The 21,900-nt window shown below is 50.8% G+C and overlaps 1 protein-coding gene and 1 pseudogene across 1 annotated transcript; one reads left to right on the top strand and one right to left on the bottom strand.

Moving 5' to 3' along the window:
• The first annotated feature begins 613 nt into the window (after positions 1 to 613).
• On the top strand, positions 614 to 21,900 carry FUCA1 (alpha-L-fucosidase 1). Its single transcript, XM_058676744.1, has 8 exons — positions 614 to 1,028; positions 3,108 to 3,242; positions 6,205 to 6,342; positions 11,178 to 11,283; positions 17,618 to 17,818; positions 20,034 to 20,224; positions 20,957 to 21,056; positions 21,225 to 21,900. The coding sequence occupies exons 1-8, from the start codon at positions 664 to 666 to the stop codon at positions 21,363 to 21,365; spliced, it is 1,377 nt and encodes a 458-aa protein (XP_058532727.1). The 5' UTR covers positions 614 to 663; the 3' UTR covers positions 21,366 to 21,900.
• On the bottom strand, positions 15,485 to 17,370 carry LOC118758567 (ADP-ribosylation factor-like protein 4A; annotated as a pseudogene).

Genomic DNA, 21,900 nt, shown 5'->3' with positions numbered 1-21,900 from the left:
TGGAGGAGTAGCCAATTGAACCCTCCCACTAGCTCCTGGCTCTGGTATTTTATAAAGCTCCCCTGGGCATGGGTCTCACTATTTTCCTTAGGTGTTAAACTCTTGGCCCCAAGGATGCCCAAAGCAAGTTCAAGAAACAGGCAAGTAAAGGGGTACACCTGCTCTCTGTTTGATCCCCACTTGTCCGCTCCTAATGGCTCCCTGCTGCCATCATCATTTCTGCCAAAGAGGTCACACACCCTTACCATCTGGTCGCCCTGCTACACACAGCTCAACCCCTCCCCCTTCTAGCTTCATGTGCATCAAACCAGTGCTGCGACTGCAGCTCCCCCTGTGCGTGACCACGACAGCTAGCAGCCTGCGCTATTTGACTCTCCGCGCCTGCAAGGCTTTCCCCACCTATGAAGACAGTCCCTCCTGAGATCTGCCCAGCGCCGTGCATGCTCCGTGCGCCGTTCTCCCCGTGGACGCCAGAGGGCGCGCCAGGAACGGCCGTCCTGGAAAGGAGGCTGTTTGGCTGCCCCGCCCACTTTTCCTTCAGAGCCAATCGTTGGTGGGAGTGGGCGGGGCCTCTAGCGCGGACCTGATCCCCGAGAGCCCAGCGCCAGCGCCGGAGACGCGGAAGCGGCCGCGTTGGGGGCACCCGGATTTCCGGCCTCCGGCATGGGGTCGTGGCCGGCGCTGCTGCTGGGGCTGCTGCTGTTTCTCCGGGCGGCCTCCTCCTCGCGGCCGGGGGCTCCGCGCCGCTACACCCCGGACTGGCAGAGCCTGGACTCGCGGCCGCTGCCGGCGTGGTTCGACGAGGCCAAGTTCGGGGTGTTCGTGCACTGGGGCGTGTTCTCGGTGCCCGCCTGGGGCAGCGAGTGGTTCTGGTGGCACTGGGAGGGCGAGAAGCGGCCCCAGTACCTGCGCTTCATGCGCGACAACTACCCGCCCGGCTTCACCTACGCCGACTTCGGGCCGCAGTTCACGGCCAACTTCTTCTACCCTGAGGAGTGGGCCCAACTCTTCCAGGCTGCGGGGGCCAAGTGAGTGGTGGTCGCGGGCACGCCGGGCAGGGAGGCCGGGGTGCGGCGCCCGAGCTCCTCCGTTGTGCCCCGCGGGAGCCCACGGGTCCTTGCTCTGAGCCTCCTGGAGGGTGCAGGCGTGACTCGAGCTCGCCTGGGCGGGCGGGTTACACCTGTCAGTGCAGAGACCCCAGCCATGCCGACCGCACCTTCTGGAAGGAGGGCGGGATTTCAAGCCAGCGGTCACCTGTGAGCTTGGACAAGCACGTCAGCCTCCTTGGACGGCTGCAGGAAGGGGCTGCGTGCACCCCTGGCCGCTCTCCTGCCCCCGAGATGGGAGGGAAAGCGCGGAATGGGGTAGATCCCCCCCCTTTCCTCATCTCTCCATCGCCTGGCAAGGGCTCCAAGGGTTCGTGTTGCTTTGAGCGCTGGTGAGGCGTGGCGTGGGAGATGTAGGGAACTGGGAGTGGGGCGCAGTGTAGAGGAGGCCAGGTTGTTCCTCTAGCTTGGAGCTGCCTGCCCTCATCCCTGCCCTGGTCCCTGCCACTGTAACTTGACAGTACTGAAGAGCTGTTGCCGTCGCCTTTAGGACGTGCATGGAAGTGGAACAGAAGGCTTGAATAAACAGGAACTGCGTGTCTGGAATACCCAGATGCAGGAAAAGTGAAATCGGGGAGTCCATCTCAGGCCAGGCTGCTTGCCTGCAGGTGGGGCATCTGGCCCAGGGAGAGGATGGGAAGATGTCACGACTGGCCGTTTTCACCAAGGGGTCTGCGCATGTGGCCAGAGTCACCAGTACCCCCACTGGCTTTGTAAGACTCATATGACAGCAGTGGCTCAGATGTTTTGTTATAAGGAGTGACTGCTTTAAGCAGAGAGGCCCCCGAAGCCCAGGATAGACTCGGTTCCCCACGCCAGCCAGCGAGTGAGTCATCTCCCAGGCGGTGTCCAAGCCTGCCGTCCGAGAAATGCCCCAGCTGTTGCGGGGTCTTTGTCACCTGTGTGAAGGACAGGCTGTTCCTGAGGCTTGTGGAAGCCGACAGCTTACAGCTCCAGCACCTGCTGTTTGCAGTGGAAATCTTTCTCCTCCTGGGCAAGAGTTGGAAAGGAAGGGAATTCCTACCCGGAAGGGTTAGGAGTCCAAGGGCTGCAGTGTGTGCCCACCCCTGCTCGCCCCTCCCTCCCCTACACGCCCGCCCTGCTCGCCCCTCCCTCCCCTGCATGCCAGCCCTGCTCGCCCCTCCCTCCCCTGGGCCTCCTCCTTCCATGAGGCGCTGTGAGGAACGGTGCCCGAGGGGAGGGCTGACTGTAGCACTGCCGCCAGATGCTAGTTACTCGCCCACTCATCCAGTTACATTTCCTGTTGTCAAGTTCTCCCAACATCTTTTTTCATTAAATCATTTTGCTTACTTTTTTTTTTAAGGATTTATTTATTTGAAAGGGAGAGAAAGAGAGCTCTCCCACCTGCTGATTGCTTCCCCACATGGCCTCAATGGCCAGGGCTGGGCCAGACTGAAGACAGGAACCAAGAACTCCGTCCCAGTCTCCCTTATGGGTACAGGGGCCCAAAGACTTGGGCTGTCTTTCATTGAATTGGAAGTAGAACAGATGGGATTCGAACCACCACTCATGAAAGATGCCAGCAGCTTAATCTACTATGCTACAATGCTGGCCTCTCTTTCCCAGACATTTTATTTTGCTTTTTAAAAGATTTGTTTATTTTGATTTGAAAGGCAGATTTTTAGACAGAAGGAGAGACAGAGAGATCTTCCATCTTCAGGTTCACTCCCAAATGATCCTGATGGCCAGAGCTGAGCGAATCCGACGCCAGGAGCTGCTTCCAGGTTTCCCATGTGGGTGCAGGGTCCCAAGGCATTGGGTCATCCTCCTTTGCTTTCCCAGGCCATAAGTAGGTAGCTAAATGGAAATAGAGCAACCAGGACTAGATCCAGCACCCATATGGGACCCTGGCACTAGTAGGCAGAGATTAGCCTGTTGAGCTACTACACCAGCTCGCAGCCATTCTGAAAACCATAGGGTGCTGGGTACATTCATGCTTGTGGCCCACTGCCTTTGCTCACACAGTTTTGGCGCCCACAGGTACGTGGTGCTGACGACAAAGCATCACGAAGGCTTCACCAACTGGCCAAGTCCCGTGTCCTGGAACTGGAACTCGAAAGACCTGGGCCCGCACCGTGACTTGGTTGGGGAATTGGGAGCAGCTGTCCGGAAGAGGTGTGTCTCTGTGTCCTCTCTGCTGTCCTCCATCAGGTGTCAGTAACCTGCAGGGCTCCTGGCCACTGCCTGAGTAATGCTGTCTGAGGGGTTCCTGGCCATCTGTGATTAGGTGAAGGTCAGCCATTAGGAACCACAGGGCTCTGTCCACAGCCTGTCGCGGAGTCCCTCCAGGAAGCTGCCGGCCCAGAGCCTTTGCCCACATCTGCTGCAGGCCCGGGCCTGCGTCTCTCATCTTTGGGTCCTCGTTGGCCAGGCCTTCCAGAAGTTGGAGTGAACAGAGCAAATGGGGTGGAAGGGAGCAGCTGCCCCAGCAGGCAGCGAGGTTGGTCTGATTCACACCCCTAGCCTTTGCCACTTAATAGGAAGTAGATTCCCAGGATCAGAGTGGATTGGGGTGGGCTGGGGGGTGGGGTGGCGCGAGGCAGAAGTAGAACTGTGGTGGGCGTTCCTGCATTGGACCCCGCCCTCCAGGAAAGGGGTTCCTGCTACCACTGTCCTCCCCCAACACACACACCCCACTGTCTGGGTGGATGTTCCTGCATCGACTTCCTTTCAGAGGGCTCAGCTGGCTGGCTGGCTGAGGTCGGCGCTGCCCCAGCTGTGCTCGTGGGGTTGGAACAGAGGCTGCTTGGCCTGTGAAATCTTATTTTTTTTTTTAAGATTTATTTTATTACAAAGTCAGATATACAGAGAGGAGAGACAGAGAGGAAGATCTTCCGTCTGATGTTTCACTCCCCAAGTGAGTGCAACGGCCGGTGCGCACCAAACTGAAGCCGGTCTCCCACATGGGTGCAGTGTCCCAAGGCATTGGGCCATCCTCGACTGCTTTCCCAGGCCACAAGCAGGGAGCTGAATGGGAATTGGGGCTGCCGGGATTAGAACCTGCTCCCATATGGGATCCCTGTGTGTTCAAGGCGAGGATTTTAGCTGTTAGGCCACGCCACCGGGCCCTGGCCTGTGAAATCTAAAAACACTCCCTGGGCCCTTGTTGACAGTGATTGACGGATCTGAAAGGGAGGGACAGACACAGAGATCCATCTCCCACCTGCTGGCTCATCTGTCAAATGGCTGCAACAGCCGGAGCTGGGCCAGCAGCCAGGAGCCAGGAACTCCATGGGGGTCATCGGGTATATGTGTGTCAGGAACCCGCATTCTCGGTGGGAAGCAGAGGGGCTGGCCCTCTGAGAGGAGCTCCAGGTGCCCCAAGTGGCAGCCCAGCCCGCTGTGCCACAGCACCAGCTCTGTAGCTTTAAGAGTTTCCTGCCGCCTGAGTGCTGTTGAGTACTCCCAGAGCTGTGCTTTGCTGGCGACCCTGCTGTAAATGTTGATTAGCTCTAGTCACAGTGTCCATCTGTTATCTGTTTAGTCCCAGCCAGATGATAAAATAGCTGACTTCAGATCCTTCATAGGGGTGCCACTGCCGTGTTCTCCTTACTACTTTATTTAAGATTGATTTATTTGAAAAAAAAAAAAAAAAGCTGATTTGAAAAGCAGAGAGAATGACAGAGCTCTTCCATCAGTTGATTGACTGCTCAAATGACCCAGATAGCATGGGCTTGGACAGGCTGAAGCCAGGAACCAGGAACTCCACCCAGGTGCCATGTAGGTAGCAGGAGCCCAAGCACTTGGGCTGTCTTTTTTTTTTTTTTGTCAAGTTTGATTTAAAGTGTGAGGAGATCACAGAAATACATTTAAGGATAGAGAGGGGAAGGGTGGGAAAGATGTTTCTACTTCCAGCTTGTGTCCACAGGAGAGAGGGCGTCCCTCTGCATTGCCGGCTTCTGTGAGCCTGAGCAGGGGCACAGGTGCCGTGATCCCACCCTCCTCCAGTCTCAGGGAGGGGAGCATAGCCTGTGGAAGGCACCTGGTCTGCCAGGGCCGTTGGTGGGCCTCCCCCCAGCACAGGAAGCTGGCCTCGAGCCCCTGAGGCCCCTGACCTGGCCACTCCCATCCTGGCACTTTGCTTGCAGCAGGCGTGCACTGGGGCCTGTCTGGGGCGCCTAACCTGTCTCCTTACTCCTATTTAATCTTAGTCATGCAAAAAGAGCTGAGTTCAGACTGCCATTGAGGTGTTCTCTTTCCCTGAAGAGTAGCATTTGGTTTTGTTTTTGTGTTTTTTTGTTTGTTCCTAAAGATTTATCTATTTTTATTGGAAATGCAGTTTTACAGAGAGAAGGAGAAACAAAGATCTGCATTCACTGGTTCACTCCGCAAACGGCCACCATGGCCAGAACCGGGAGCTTTTCCTAGGTCTCGCATGGGTGCAGGGTCCCAAGGCTTTGGGCCATCCTCGACTGCTTTCCCAGCCCACAAGCAGGGAGCTGGATGGGAAGTGGAGCAGCAGGGACACGAACCGGCACCCGCATTGGATCCTGGTGATTGGAGATGGGGGATTAGCCAAGTGAGCTAAAGTGTGCTGAGCCTTATAGTAGTTTTGTAGCACTGTCTTCATTCATTCATTCATTTACAGAGAGAGAGAGGGAGGGAGAAACAGAGGTCTTCCATCCACTGGTCCACTGGCTAGATGGCCACCACAGCCTGCTAGTGTGTCTGCGAAAGGGGCAGATGACCTACGACCTTGAACCTGTGCACCTGCTTGAGTTGCAGCCGTCTGGGGAGTGACCCAGCAGATGGAAGATCTGTCTCTCACACTCTGTTATTCTTTTCAAATAGATAAATAAATGTTAAAAAACAATAAAATATGTGTTTAGATGACTTTTTGATGTTGAAGTATATTTGAAAAATAGTAATATAGATTTTCAAAAACACAGTAAGCCCAATTTTTTTCCTTTAGTGAATGATAGGAAATTAAGGAAATACTGTTGGATCCTCACCACAGGATACTCCAATAGGTGATTTCACAGAACCATTAAGGAAAATAGCTGTAATTGGGTTTTTTCTTAACGTAGTGTATTAGTTCTTTACCTCCTAACCATTTCTGTTCTGTTTCCTGTTCCAGGAACATTCGATATGGACTCTATCACTCACTTTTAGAGTGGTTCCATCCTCTCTACCAACTTGATAAGAAAAATGGCTTCAAAACGCAGCATTTTGTCAACGCAAAAACGATGCCGGAGCTCTACGACCTCGTTAACAGGTAAGGAGCAGGAGGGGATTGGCTCCAAGGACGTGGGTGAATCGGACCACCTTACGGGGGAGTGTTGGAACGGGGGAGAGCAAGCAGGTGTAGCAATTCTACAAGACACAGTAGTGGTCTAAGTGAGACATCTCTTCCTTTGGTTCTGGTTGTGCTGCTCTTGTGGGTCAAAACCCAGAATGGGAGTCAGAACTTCAGCGCCCCCTTGTATCAGGACCCCGAGAGGGTCCGGGGTGGGCCAAGGACCCCTGTGGAGGAGGATAGGATCCTGGGCCAGTCACCACTCAAGTACTGGCGTTGTTTCTCACATGCCTTAAAAAGACAGCCCAGCTGGAGCTGCACCTCTCACTGTGCAATGGGGACCACAGGGCCTTCTCTGTAGGCTCAGAATTACATGTAAACAGTACCGTCACACTGCCTAGTGCAGAGTAGGGTGGTGGTATCCTTTTTTTTAAGTGTTTATTTTGTTTGTTCAAGGGATAGAACTAAGCAGCGAGAAAGAACTCTTACATCTGCCGGTTCACTCACCAGATACCTGCAGTGGCCAAGGCTGAGTCAGACTGAAGCCCGGCCGCCCACGTGGGTGCCAGGGACCCAGTTAGTTGAGCCATCAATTGCTGCCTCCCAGAGTGCAGACATCAAAAACAGAGCTGGAACTCACACTCAAACACTCCAACATGGGTTGCACATAGATGTACGAAGATTTATTTCATTTCATTTAAAAGGCAAAATTTAGGGCCTGGCACGATAGCGTAATGGTTAAAGTCCTCACCTTGAATGCACCGGGATCCCATATGGGTGCAGGTTCTAATCCCGATTGCTCCACTTCCCATCCAGTTCCCTACTTGTGGCCCGGGAAAGCAGTTGAGAATGGCCCAAAGAGTTGGGACCCTGCGCCCGCATGGGAGACCCGGAAAGAAGTTCTGGCTCCTGGTTTTGGATCAGCACAGCTCCGGCCATTGCGGCCACTTGGGGAGTGAATCATTGGACGGAAGATCTTCCTCTCTGTCTCTCCTCCTCTCTGTATATCTGCCTTTCCAATAAAATAAATAAATCTTTTAAAAAAAATTAAAAGGCAAAGTTTACAGAAAGAGAAAAAGAGCTCTTCATCTGCTGGTTCACTCCCCAGGTGGCCACAGAGGCCTGAGCTGGGCCAGGCCTAAGTCAGGCCTCCTTCCTGGCTGCAGATGCCCCAGGCACTTGGACCACCTTCTGCTGCTTTCGGGTCAGTAGTGAAGCAGCCAGAACTTGAAGCAGTGCCCAGATGGGATGTGGTGGGTTGACAGGTTACACCCCAGTGCCTGCCCCTCAGGTGGCCTTATCACTGCTCCCCGTGCCCACCATTACACACTCATTTGAGAACAAGGAGGACAATCTCCTTCTGTCCAAATTCTGTGCAGCTGGCATTGCTCAGGAAAGAATGCAGTGTAGGTCTAGAATTGCATTACTGCCTGTATGGCCTTGAACCAACTGCTTGGCCTTTCCAGAGCTTGTTTTTTTGTTGTTGTTGTTTTGTTTTTTTTTTTAAATCTGTGAACTGGAAATGATAGCATGGAGTCATGAAAATTTTACCAAGACCCCCCCATACAGCATGGACAGGTTGGCAAGAGGCGACAACACGATTCGTAAGAAACGAGACAAAGACAAAATAAAAAGATCATGAAAGCAGGTGGCCAGAGGTTTCCCCCTTTCAGGAAAGGAACACCACAGGCTCACGCCCTCAACTGTGTGTTGACCTGCGTAGGGAGTCAAGTTACAGGATCTGATGCAGCACCGACTTGAAGAGCCACACCCCGTGTTCACATTAACTACTGCTCGGTGAGAAAGAAGCAGCATGACCTGAGTTCAGAGGTCAGCACGTGACCATCTCCAGGATATCAAGCACACAGTGGCATGGTCTTGGACTGTTGCCTGCAAACTTCTTGATCAAGTCAAATTGTTGCTTTTTTTCTTTTAAACTTCCCGTGATGGTGAAATGGGGATAATAATACGCCATAGGGACAGAGCTAGTGAGGGGATGAGTATACATTGTCTGCTACAACCTTTTTTTTAATGATCTGTTTATTTTTATTGGAAAATCAGACTACAGAGAGAAAGATCTTCTATCCACTGACTCACTCCCCACATGACTGCAGTGGCCAAAGCTGAGCTAATCCGAAGCCAGGAGCCATGAACTTCTTTCCAGGTCTCCCGTGCGGATGTAGGGTGCCCAAGGCTTTGGGCCGTCCTCAGTTGCTTTCCCAGGCCACAAGTAGGGAACTGGATGGGAAGTGGAGCAATTGGGATACAAACTGGCACCCATATGGGATCCACGCACATGCAAGGCAAGGACTTTAGCCACTAGTCTCCCGCACCAGGCCCCAGGTACAACTTCTTACAAGTGGTAAAACACATCTCCCATATCTTGCCTCGCCACTTAGCCAGCAGTCTTTCTCCTAGAGTCCTGGCTGTCCCAGGTCAGTAGTACAGCATAGGCTTTAGCATCAGTCAGTCACATTTCTTCAGCAATTTGTTTATTTATTTGGATGGCAGAGTGATAGGAGGAAATAGATAAGAGAGATCTTCCATCTGCTTGCTCACATCTCTCGTGACAACGAAAGCTGGACCAGGCCAAAGCCACGAGTCAGGATCTCCAGCCAGGTCTCCTGTGTTGGGCCATCACCCGCTGCTTCTCGTGTTAGCTGAAAGCTGGATTGGAAGCCGAGGAGCCAGGACTGCCGTCAGCGTTCCCATGTGGGATGCAGGTGTGCCCGGCAGCAGCTTAACCCCTTCTGCCACAGCTCCTGTGGCTTCCAAGCTTGGTCACCTAAGACACGGTGCTCTGCCGAGCATTGAGTTCCTACTACTAAACTGAGAATAACAGCACTTATCTGTGTGTGTATACATACCTACCTTATTACTCAGTTGTAATATGCAAAATACCTAAGTGAAGGTCAGGTGGATACTAGTGATCCTCCACAGTGGGAACAAAACCCGTGCCTGGCAGACTAGTTCACGCTCTTAACACGTCTTAAAAGCAACAGCTTCAGTACTGTAGTTTTTTAGAGCACCACTCTCAACAGGAATTAGTTACTGGAAGAAAACCTAGCTCTGTGTACAGGGCTGTTTCAGAAAGGTTGGTGGAGGCTGTTTTTAGCCTACCAGTTAGTACTTTGATTAAGAGTCCTGTGTTAGAGTCCCTGGGTTCAGTACCCCGCTCCCGACTCCAGCTGCCTGCTAGTGCAGATCCAAGGGGTTCGTATTGGCACCGCACGGGAAAGACTGGATTACATTCCCCACGCTTGGCTTGGGCCCAGGCCAGGCCACTGTAGGCATTTGGGAAGTGAGGCTTCGGAACAGATCTCTCTCTCTGTCTCTCCCGTTCTCTCTTTCTGTGCCTGTCACTTGTTTTGTTTTCAGTTTATGAAAAAGATAAATTTACTGTGGTACAAAAATGTTGAAATCTGGGCCCTGGCGCGGTGACCTTGTGGCTAAAGTCCTTGCCTTGAATGTGCTAGGATTCCATACGGGTGCTGGTTCTAATCCCAGCAGCTCCACTTCCCATCCAGCTCCCTGCTTGTGGCCTGGGAAAGCAATTGAGGACGGCCCAAAGCCTTGGCACCCTGCACCCATGTGGGAGACCTGGGGGAAGTTCGTGGCTCCTGACTTCAGATCGGGTCAACACCAGCTGTTGTGGTCACTTGGGGAGTGAGTCATTGGACAGAAGATCTTCCTCTCTGTGTCTCTCCTCCTCTCCATATATCTGACTTTGCAATAAAAATAAAATGAATCTTTGAAAACAAAAAGTTGAAATCCATGCAGCTTTAGTTTTTTTTGTTTGTTTGTTTGTAAGAGATTTATTTATTTATTTGAAAGGTGGAGTTACAGATAAAAAGGGAGAGACAGATCTTTTATCTCTTGGTTCCTTCCCCCAAATGGCCTGTATCCCGTGTGGGTCAGAGACCTAAGCACTGTGAGGGTGCAGTGGACCATACTCTGCTGCTTTCCCAAGCCATTAACAGGAAGCTAGATCAGAAGTAGAACTTCCAGGACTCAAACTGGGGACCCACGTGGGATGTCAGCATTGCAAGCAGCAGCTCGACCTGCCATACCACAGCGCTGGTCCCAAGCTTTTTCTTAATGTGCGCGAACTTTTTGAAGACCCCTCGTATTCATGAACTTCCATTTTTTTGCACTAAAATAACCTTGTATTTTAGTTCAATTCTCCATGAACTTTTTTTTTTAATATTTACTTATTTTTATTGGGAAGTCAGATATACAGAGAGGAGGAGAGACAGAGAGGAAGATCTTCCGTTCAATAAATCACTCCCCAAGTGGCTGCAATGGCTGGATCTGAACCGATCCAAAGCCCAGCAGCCAGGAACTTCTTCTGAGTCTCCCACATGGGTGCAGGATCCCAAGGCTTTGGTCCGTCCTTGACTGCTTTCCCAGGCCACAAGCAGGGAGCTAGATGGGAAGTGAGGTTGCTGGAACACAAACCGGTGCCCATATGGGATCCTGGTGCATTCAAGGTGAGGGCTTTACCCGCTAGTCTACCCTGCCAAGCCCCATTCTCCATGAGCTTTTTGGAGAACCCTCTGATACTGATTATAATTCCTTTTTCTAAAAACACATAAGGAAAAAGATGAGGAAGTAATAAGCCAGAATGACGTTTTGTCTTATACAGTGGTTTTGTTAAAAAAAATGATATGTTGTATTGTCACATCCTCTGCATTATGGTAATTAATACTTTGAAAGTGGGTTCATTATCTAAAATTTGTTGCAAAAATCACCCTACAAGATGTCACTGTGAGTGCACTGACATAGCGGCGCCATGGTGATGGCCTGTCTTCCAGCTACAAGCCGGATCTCATCTGGTCTGACGGGGAGTGGGAGTGTCCTGACACCTACTGGAACTCCACAGGGTTCCTCGCCTGGCTCTACAATGACAGCCCTGTCAAGGTACACGATTATCCCACCGACTGCCTTTTCTTAAAGATTTGTTTGTTTATTTGTAAGTCAGAGTAACAGAGAGAGGAAGAGAGACAGCAAGCTCTTCTGTCTGCTGGTTCGTTCCCAAATGCCTGCAATGACTGGAATTGGCCTGAGCCAAAGGCAGGAACCAGGAACTCCTTGCAGGTTTCCTGCTTGGGTAGGGGGACCATGGTGCTTGAGCCGTGCCTGACCGCCTCCCAGGGTGCACGCAGGCAGCTGGAGTAGGCAGCAGAGCCAGCACTGAACTGCAGGCACTCCAACAGGAGCTGGGGCTGTCCTAACCAGCTGCCTCTAGTGCTGTCCATGTAGGTTTAGAAAGTGTTGGATTTACAAAACAACATAGAGTAGAGAGAATTTCTAGACTTCCTGCTAAGCAAGTGAATATTGTAATACATAAAACAGAAAATTACGTGATTAGAGGCAATGAGCACCTATGACCCTACCTACTCTTCGTTGATTATATGATTATATGAAGGGCCTAGATTATAGGAAAGGACTAGAAAGTGTATATTATGAAAAAAATACGCATGAATTTCAAATTTTGCACTAAAACTTTTAATTCAGTTTCATATGTCATTTTTGAAGCACCCCTGTATAGTTTAACTCTGAAGCAGTGGGTCATTTATATCAACATCTTGAGGGATCACTGTGTACCCTAACAGCCTCCCTGTAGTCAGCCAGCACCATTAGCCACTGTAGTTGCCGTTACAGTTTGTGTTTCAGTACACTTTCTTGCAAAGTAGTTTAGGTCTTGAACCTCACCATGGAAAATATACATGTTGTAGATTTGAGGTGGATTGTCAAGTAAATCTGTGAAGCCAATTTGCACTGCAGTGCTGTGATAGCTTGGTAAACCCCTAAGGATGCTATTGGAATTACTTATTAAACTCAAAAACTGGGAATTAAAAAGGAAAAGAGATCCTATGTGATGAAAAGGAGTGGACGCACACTGTGGTACAAAAGTGTTAAGCCTCAGCCAGCGACACCAGCGTCCCATGTGAAAACTGGTTCAAGTCCTGCATTCTCCACTTCTGGTCCAGTTTTCTGCTAACGCTGTGCGTGCTACAGTATGACTCTCATGGTAGTTGCTGAATTAACAGTTACTGAATGAGTACTGAGGGTGCTGGACCAAGAATTAGGGTCACTGATACCCTGTTGTGCTCAGCAGTGGCCTCTGCATAGCGATTCAGGGTGTATAGCTTGGAGCCCAGTCATTTGCTGTGTGGGACAGTTACACTGTCATTAAGAAACATCACACAGTGGGTTAAACTGTAGCCTGCTGTGCCGGCATCCTGTGTGGGTGCTGGTTCCTGTTCTGGCTGTACCACTTCCTAACCAGCTCCCTGCTCGTGACCTGGGAAACCCACAGTGTCACAGTCTCACAGGCCCAAGTGTCACGTGAGAGACGCAGAAGAAGCTCCTGGCTCCTGATTTTGGACTGACCCAGCCCTGGCTCTTGTGGTCACATGGGGAATGAGCCAGTGGATGGAAGAGAGCTCTGTCTCTCCTCTCTCTCTCATTCTGCCTTTCAAAGAAATAAATAAAATAAATCTTTTAAAAAGAAGAGTAAATCACAAAGAAAAATAAAGTTAGGCAAAAATGCAAGCTTGGAAAGGGGAAGGAGATACGAACTCCAGGAGAAAGATTTGGGCTGCTGGTAAGATGGCACTGGAATGCCCACATGCCCTGCTGGAGTGTCTGGGTGACAGTCTTGGCTGCCACCTCTGCCCACCGCTGTAGCCATCGGTTACACCTGAGTGGGTTCAGCCAACAGTGAGGCAAAAATATTTGAAACAAAAAATGTGTTCTAAACATATACAGAATTAATTTTCTTTTTTAAAAATGATTTATTTGGGGCCCGGCGGCATGGTCTAGTGGCTAAAGTCCTCGCCTTGAACGCCCCAGGATCCCATATGGGCGCCGGTTCTAATCCCGGCAGCTCCACTTCCCATCCAGCTCCCTGCTTGTGGCCTGGGAAAGCAGTCAAGGACGGCCCAAAGCTTTGGGACCCTGCACCCGTGTGGGAGACCCAGAAGAGGTTCCAGGTTCCCGGCTTTGGATCAGCGCGGCACTAGCTGTTGCGGCTCACTTGGGGAGTGAATCATCAGACAGAAGATCTTCCTCTCTGTCTCTCCTCCTCTCTGTATATCTGACTTTGTGATGAAATAAATAAATCTTTAAAAAAATGATTTATTTGTATTGCAAAGGCAGATTTATGGAGAGAAGGAGACACAGAAAGATCTTCCATCTGGTTTTCACTCTCCAAGTGACCACAACAGCCAGAGCTTAGCCGATCCAAATTAGGAGCCAGGAGCTTCTTCCGGTCTATCTGGGAAGAAGTCAGAGTACAGTCCTCAGGCTTTGGGACATCCTCTACTGCTCTCCCAGGCCACAGCCAGGGAGCTGGATGGGAAGTGGACACAAACCAGTGCCCGTGTGGGATCCCGGTGCTTGCAAGGGAGAGGGTTAGCCAATTGAGCCATTGCACTGGCTCCCAGAATTAGTTTTTCTTATCATTATTTTATAAATAATATACTATGCCCTGTAATACATATCATTATGTGTTGTGGTAATCCAGCAATGATTTGAAGTGTGTGAACGAGGGCAGCATTTGGTGTGAGGGCTCAGCAGCTGCTTGGGAGCCCCCTGTACCCCGTGTTGGTGTGCCGGCCCGGTCCAAGCTCTGCTGTCTCTGATCTGGCTTCCTGCTGCCACACACTGCAAGGCAGCAGTGAGGGCTCAAGTCCTGGGTCCCTGCCGCCCACATGGGAGACCCACCCTGGGTTCTGGGTCCTGACCTTGGCCGGGTCCAACCCCCGATGTTGTAGGCATTCGTTGAATGAACCTGCAGGTGGAAGATCTCTATCTCTGTGACTCTAAAAGAAAAGGAAACTAAAATAACTGAAAGTTCCTCTTTATTGTGTTTTAGGGTCATTCACATTGTGGTGGGGCTTTTTCCATTGAATGCTAGCTAAGTACTAAGGCAAAACAGAACACTTCATTATTTGTCATTAGTCTGACCTGATACTGTTGTATGACAAGGCCCCTAGTCCTGAGTGTCACCTGCTGCCCCAGGCGTGCACTACCAGGAAGCTAGCATCAGAAGCAGAGCGGAGTCTTCAGCTCCAGCCTCCTGCGGGATGCAGGTGCCCCAGGAGGCGTCTTAACCACTGGGCTAGCTGTCCAACCCTTAAGCTTTGATTTCTTTTCCATTTGGCTATGATAAGCAGAAAAGGTTTTTATCCATTATGTCCTGGTTCTGGCCACTTTGTTGTAAAATTCTTCTGCCACGTTGAATATTTACATTCAGATATTCCTTGTGATGTCTCATACTTCAGCTGAGCCTTGAGGGAAGGAGAAGACTGGTTTCCCACTTTCCTGGACCTCAGTAGAGAAAGCCTGAGGTGTGTAGTGGACGAGCATCCTGGGCTGGACTCAGAACCTCAACTCTTGGAGCCGTGCTTAGCTGTAGGACCTCAGACATGTCCTGGCCTCTCTGTTTCCCTTCCAGTAGAAGCATGCTTCAAGAAACTGCTGGAAAATGGAATTTATATTGGCATACAATTTGAAATCCCTGCATGCTTTTTTTCATATGCCTTTTCGTTAAAGTTCAACCAACTTAACATTGTCTAGAATTAAGGTAAGATCTAGAATTAAGATATAGGATTAGATTCCAGAATATGTCATAAAATCATTTGGCCAAAATTTTAAAAAGCAAATGCTTCCTTCTCATTCCTTGTATCAGAAGTGAACTGGCTGCGCCAGCGTGACCAATATGGCCAGTATATATTGATCCACCTAAACATTTCCATTCACTTGCATTTGATCTTAGCATAGGCAGCCTTGATCGTGGTTTCCTTGCTAAGGCTTCTCCCAGACAAACACTAGCATGAAACGCTAGATGGATACTGTAGCTCCAGGTCAGTAGCCACAGTTGTTTCCTGGTTTACTATCCTTGCTTGGCTTCTGGTATCAGCAATACCAACAGACTTGTGGAAAAGGGAGAAAGAGACCACTTTAAGAAGCAATGTATTCAGTGAGCTTCCAGAACACAACAGAGTTAGATATTTAATTGTTCACAAAACTTTAAAATAGCATCGGGGGTGAGGGGCAGACTACAAACCAGGCAGTAGATACTCCCGTTTGTCAAAATCAGACCAGAGAAAACCTACTCCATGCAGATGTATGAAAGGTGCTGGCACTTTTCCTCTTTTCTGTTGTCACAATGTTTTGCTCCTGTAACCATCACCTCCTGTAGTTTCTCGAGTCCTGGGTAGGTCCATCTCCCAGGATTGCGCAGGTCGGCAAGCAGGCTGCACCTGCTGAGCTCAGTTCACCAAGTTCCCAATTTCCGAGAGAACCGTGAGTTTCTGGGTTTGTTAGCAGCTGTAAGCACAGGCGTGCCTTGGTTTCCTGCTCGCCTACTTATTTTGTGATGGTCAGGTTTTGCATCTTCCATCCTCCCAACATCCAGAGTCCACACCAGTCATGATGCCGTCTGGGCAGCTGGCATGTGACTTCCGTGGTGGCTTTCATTTCTCTTGATCACCTACATGCCAGACGTGAGAAGTGACATTTTAGAATAACCTTAATCTTCTCAGTGTTGGTAAATATAGTATTTACAAGTTCATCGAATTGTGGCCTGTGTAAGGCATCTGTCTCCCTCAGTGCAAACCCAGAAGGGCGATGTGGAAGGATGGAAGTGAAGGCAGGCTGGACAGGGTCTGATCCGATAGTCCGTTTCCCTTTTCCAGTTGCAAATAAGTGTGCCAAATGGAAATGCTTTCTTCTTACTGCTGCAACATTTCTCTTCCTGGTGGAATGAACCACAAGACCACTTGAGAAGCCGTCTGTGACCTCAGCAGAGACCAGGCCACCCCAGGGACACTCCTGCCATGCCTAGCTTTATCTTAATGCATTTTCATGAGCTTTTTGAAGAACCCCCGCGTGAATGAGTTTTCTTTTCAAAATTTTTTTTCTTGGAAAATCAGAGAGGATGAGAGAGCGAGAGAGAGATCTTCCATCCTCTGATTCACTCCCAATGTGGCCAAAATGGCCAGAGTTGAGCCAATTAGAAGCCAGGAGCTTCTTCCAGGTCTGCCACACGCGTGCAGGGTCCCCAGGCTTTTAGGCCATTCTCGACTGCTTTTCCAGACCACAAGCAGGGAGCTGGATGAGAAGTGGGCCTCCAAGACACAAACAGGCACCCCTATAGGATCCCAGCACATGCAAAGTGAGTACTTTGGCCACTAGGTTACCAGGACAGGCCCTCTTTCTAATTCTTAATTTATTTTTTTATAATTCTTAATTTATTTTTAAATTTATCTGGAAGAGGCAGATACAGAGATGATCTTTCTCCTAGTTCATGCCTAAAACAGCCAGAGCTGAGCTGGGCCAGGCCAAGCCAGGAACCTGGAACTTAGTCTGGGTCTCCTTTGGTGGCAGGGATTCAAGTTCCCTGGTGCACGTCAACAGGATGGTAGAATCAGGAGACAAGACCAGAAGAGGCATCCTGATGTGGGATGCAGATTCATTTGCTTGAAAGAGTTAGAGAAAGATCTTTCTTCCATTGGTTCATTCCCCGATGGCCACAGTGGCCAGGGCTGGGCCTGGCAGAAGGCAGGAAACAGGATATACTTTCAGATCACCCACACAAATGGTAGGGCCCCAAGCCATCTTCTGCTGCTTATCCCAGATTACAGATAGGAGAGACAGAAAGATCTTCCACCTGCTGATTCACTCTCCTAGTGACCACAGCAGCTGGAGCTGAGCCAATCCAAAGCCAGGAATCAGGAGCTTCTTCCAGTCTCCTATGTGGATGCAAGGTCCCAAGGGTTTGGGCCATCCTCTACTGTTTTCCCAGGCCACAAGCAGGGAGCTGGGTGGGAAGAGGAGCAGCCAGGACACAAACCAGCACCTGTGTGGGATCCCGGCACATGCGAGGCGAGGAGTTAGCCACCAGGCCGCCACTCCAGGCCCTGCTGGATGATCTTACACCACTCTCACAGTGTGAATCCCACACATCTCAACACCAAGATTCAGGTGTCCCATCATGGTGGGGCTGTCCAGGGTCCTGCATCTGCTCCCTGCCCACCAGATGCTGGTGGCATTGACACCATTGTGACCACACAGACTTTGCCAAATTGTCCACCCCCCAGGGTAAAATGTCCCCAGTTCATAACCACTACTCTAGAGTAACTGTCCCTTGCTTCTGAACTGACTCTCAGCACATCACATGGCAGTAAGTAGATGAGTTGGGGAGGGGGTGGCTGCAGTGATCCAGTCCTCCTTGCTTCTCTAGGATGAGGTGGTGGTGAACGACCGATGGGGTCAGAACTGCTCCTGTCGCCACGGAGGCTACTACAACTGTCAAGACAAGTTCAAGCCCGAGAGCTTGCCGGACCACAAGTGGGAAATGTGCACCAGCATCGACAAGGTGTCCTGGGGCTACCGCCGTGACATGATGTTGGCCGACATTGCAAGCGAGTCGGAAATCGTTTCGGTAAGAGCACCTTGGAATGAAGGTGTGGTTTGGTTTTGTTTTGTTTTGCTAAGCAGATTTGTAACTGTGATGGAAGCATCTGGATGGTCCCATGGAGCCTACTGACAGAGCCTCTCCTAAGAAGAAAGTAGATCTGAGAATACTGTGGAAAGGCCGACCAGCTGCATAGCACTTAGGACAGCCGTGTCCCGGGTCGGAGGGCCTGGGTCCACACCCGATCCTGTTCCTGACCCCAGCGTCCTGCGAATACACATCCTGGGAGGCGGTGGTGATGGCACAAGTGTTTGGATCCATTACCCATGTGGGCAACCTGGATGGAATTCCAGACTTCAGGGCTTGTCCTGGCCTGACCCCCAGCTCTTGCAGGCATTTGGGGAGTAAACCAGCGGATGGCAGAACTCTGTCTCTGTCTCTTTTTCTGCCTTCCTTTTGCTGTTTTAAAAGTCTGTACATGGTCAGTGCAAACACTTTTTTTTTTCAGCATACATACATAGGTAGGTAAATAGAGTTAGATTTATTTGCCTATTTTGAAAGGCAGAGAGAGAGAGAGATTCCTTCTGTTGGTTTATCACCAAATGACTGCACTGGCCAGAGCTGGGCCAGGCTGAAGCCAGGAGCCTAAAAGACCATCCAGGTCTCCCCTGTGGGTAGCAGGGGCCAAAGTACTTTGGACTGTTGTCCTAGGAATGTTAGCAGGAAGCTGGATTGGAAGTGAAGCAGCCAAGACTCAAACTGTCATCCATTTGGGATACCAGCATCGCAAGTAGCTGCTTAATCCACTGTGTCACAGCATTGTCTCCCAGAAGATGCAGGGTTTTGTTTGTTTGTTTGTTGTAATTTTTATTTATTTGAAAGAGAAATCTGGTTCATTGTCCAAATACCCACAACAACCAGGGCTGGGCCAGGCCAAATGCAGGAGCCCAGAATTCAGTCTGGGTCTCCTACATGTTGGCATGGACCCAAATACTTAAACCATTACCCACTTCCTTCCAGAGCATTAGCTGGAAGCTGCAAGCATCCCAAGCAGGTGTCTTTTTTTTTTTTTTTTTTAAAGATTTATTTATTTTTATTGGGAAGTCAGATATACAGAGAGAAGGAGATACAGAGAGGAAGATCTTCCATCCGATGATTCACTCCCCAAGTGAGCCGCAACGGGCCAGTATGCGCCGATCCAAAGCCAGGAGCCAGGAACTTCCTCCAGGTCTCCCGCATGGGTGCTGGATCCCAAGGCTTTGGGCCGTCTTCCACTGCCTTCCCTGCCACAAGCAGGGAGCTGGATGGGAAGTGAAGCCACCAGGACTAAAACCGGCACCCATATGGGATCCCGGCGCATTCAAGGCGAGGACTTTAGCCGCTAGGCCATGCTGCCAGGCCCCCAAGCAGGTGTCTTAACTGTTAAGCCAAACACTGCCCCTCTCTCTGCCTCTCAAATAAAGAAATTTGTTTGTTTGTTTGTTTAAAGATTTATTTTTATTGGACAGATATAGAGACAAGAGAGAAGAGAGACAGAGAGGAAGATCTTCCGTCCAATGGTTCACTCCCCAAGCAAGCCAGAGTTGAGCCAATCCAAAACCAGGAGCCAGGAGCCTCTTCTGGATCTCCCACACTGGTGCTGGATCCCAAGGCCTTGGGCCGTCCTCGACTGCTTTTCCCAGGCCACAAGCAGGGAGCTGGATGGCAAGTGGGTCCATCGAGGTTAGAACTGGCACCCATATGGGATTCCAACACATGGAAGGCGAGGATTTTAGCTGCTTGGCTACTGTGCCAGACCCAGTAATGAATTCTTTTTAAGTTTTCTATCCATGACTGGTTCCCTTGAGTGCAGGTGCTAGAGGCAGCCCTAAGGGCACACACATGTGCACACAGAGCAGGCAGGGCACTTGTATTCACATACATACACATACACACATATACTTGGATGTACGCGCACCCCCTGCTGCTGGAGCAGGCAGGGCCCTCGTCTTCACAGCACGTCGGCCATGTGTATAGTTACAGAGCCACAGCAGGGAGCCTCTCCTGTCCGGATGAATACCACGTTGATCCATGTCACCATTTTCAGCTGGATTTTCAGTTCTATATGAGCCTTTCCTGCTCTTGACAGTGACAAGAAACAGACATTTTGACAGGGCAAAGTTTGCCTGCCCAGATGTCTGTGCCTAGGCTGTTCTGCCCAGCTCATCCATCACAGTGAGGCCCAGCTCTCTGCCCTCTCCAGGAACTGGTCCAGACAGTGAGTCTAGGAGGCAACTACCTGCTCAACATTGGACCCACCAAGGACGGGCTGATAGCGCCCATCTTCCAAGAAAGACTCCTGGCTGTTGGAAAGTGGCTGAGCATCAATGGGGAGGCCATCTACAGCTCCAAGCCATGGAGGGTGCAGCTCGAAAAGAACACCACGGCCGTGTGGTGAGTGTTATCCTCGGCCGTTTGTGGCACCAAGTGTGTGTGAGTCCACAGGGCAGTGAGCCAGGCTGGGATCCTCTCTCTAGCTGGCAGCTGTGCCTCCGGGGGCTGTGGCCTCTGCCAGCAACGCATCTTTGTCGAGGGAGGGTAGAGAGGAAGGAGTCGTGGACCAGCTGTGGCCGTGACCCTGTCTCCTGAGAACAGCGGCAGCCAACGCATGTGAGGCGTGCAACGAACCTAGCTCCAGCCGAGGACTCACCCTTGCACTTCCAGAGCAAGGGCCCTTCCAGTTGTTGGCCCTTAGTTTTTTTTACCTGCAGTGAAATGCAGGTGAAAGGATGATTTGTAACTTCATAGGGTTAATGCCCAGGCACATAGGTCTTTGGGTCAGCAGAAGCAGACGAATCCTGCTGTGGGGTTTGAGTTGTCATCCCCCTCTGAACGTGGTGGAAACTCGGACCCACAAGCCTGTTTCTGAGTTGTACCCTGCCCTTATCGCTTCTGCTAGTTTCATGTGGATTTGGGTTGAAAAAAGATAAATGACTCCCGGATGAAAAACCTAACGTAATTTTAAAAGGAAACATAACCCAAACTAGAGGGAGACCAGAAAGGATTGTGCTGGCCATAGTACCACATAATCAGTGCTGCCCAGCAGGCCTCGGACAGGGCCTGCATGAGGTGACCTCTCATGATTGCTCGCCCGCACCTTGAACACTGATGTTTGCATTATCCCAGGTATACCTTGAAAGGATCCACCGTCTATGCCATTTTCCTGCACTGGCCAGAAAGTGGAGTCCTACGCCTGGAATCCCCCATGACCACCTCAGCTACCAAGGTAAGTCACCCTCCACTGCTCTTTCCTGGGGGCAGCCAGCCTGGCCCAGAGGCATGGCACCCCGCTGCTCCCCTCCTCCATTCCCTGGGTCCATCCTCAGCTGCCCCGCCTGGCCTGGCACTTGCTAATGGGTAACTGTGTCTTTTCTGGCACTTTTGCCTTCTGTAGGTGAGGATGCTGGGAGTACAAGCCGATCTGAAGTGGACAGCCAGTCCAGAGGAAGGGCTTCTGGTCTCACTGCCCACAATACCACCCTCTGCCCTCCCAGTGGAGTTTGCCTGGACCCTGCAGTTATTGGGGGTGAAGTGAGCACTGTGGGTCGGAAGTGTGCCACTGCCTAGGACTCCCTCTTGCTATTCAGTCACTGAAATGAAGGAACTCCTCCTCCCTGCCCAGGGCAGCTTTTCCAACACGTTTCCATCAAAGGAACTCAGTGTGCACAACCCTGAAATCCTGATGACTACAAGACCCCTGCAGGATCCACTGCCGGCACCTGCCACAGAAGAGGGGACTGTTCCATTCTTACGCATGACAGGTGTTTGTTGTGCACACATCACTCTGTGTGGGACACCTGGCTGTCTTCCCCAGTGACTTCAAACCAAAATCAGCCGAGTCCCCTCAATGCCCTAGGGAGAAGGGTAAAAGGGCTTGACAAATTCAGCCATTGCCAGACTGCTCCTCCAAGGGGCAGGGCAGCCAAGACAGGGAGGAAAAGGCCAACCAGGCTGCCAGCATCCAGAGCATCAGGGGGCCCAAAGCTAACTCAGTGTGCTGACCATGGGGATTCTGCCCTGCCTTTGAAAGTGCAATCAGGTAAATAAATGTGGATGTTGGATCATTGCTA

This window comes from Ochotona princeps, chromosome 2, assembly GCF_030435755.1.
Source record: "Ochotona princeps isolate mOchPri1 chromosome 2, mOchPri1.hap1, whole genome shotgun sequence".
Lineage (NCBI taxonomy): Eukaryota > Metazoa > Chordata > Mammalia > Lagomorpha > Ochotonidae > Ochotona > Ochotona princeps.
Note: the sequence above shows the minus strand (reverse complement) of the source record. Positions and strands in the feature narration are given on the sequence as shown.

Excerpts from the sequence above, each read along its gene's own strand:
- FUCA1 (XM_058676744.1), top strand. The coding sequence starts at position 664 with ATGGGGTCGTGGCCGGCGCTGCTGCTGGGGCTGCTGCTGTTTCTCCGG. Across the intron at positions 11,284-17,617 it reads ACAATGACAGCCCTGTCAAG|GATGAGGTGGTGGTGAACGA; the intron begins GTACACGATTAT and ends TTGCTTCTCTAG. Across the intron at positions 20,225-20,956 it reads AAGAACACCACGGCCGTGTG|GTATACCTTGAAAGGATCCA; the intron begins GTGAGTGTTATC and ends GCATTATCCCAG.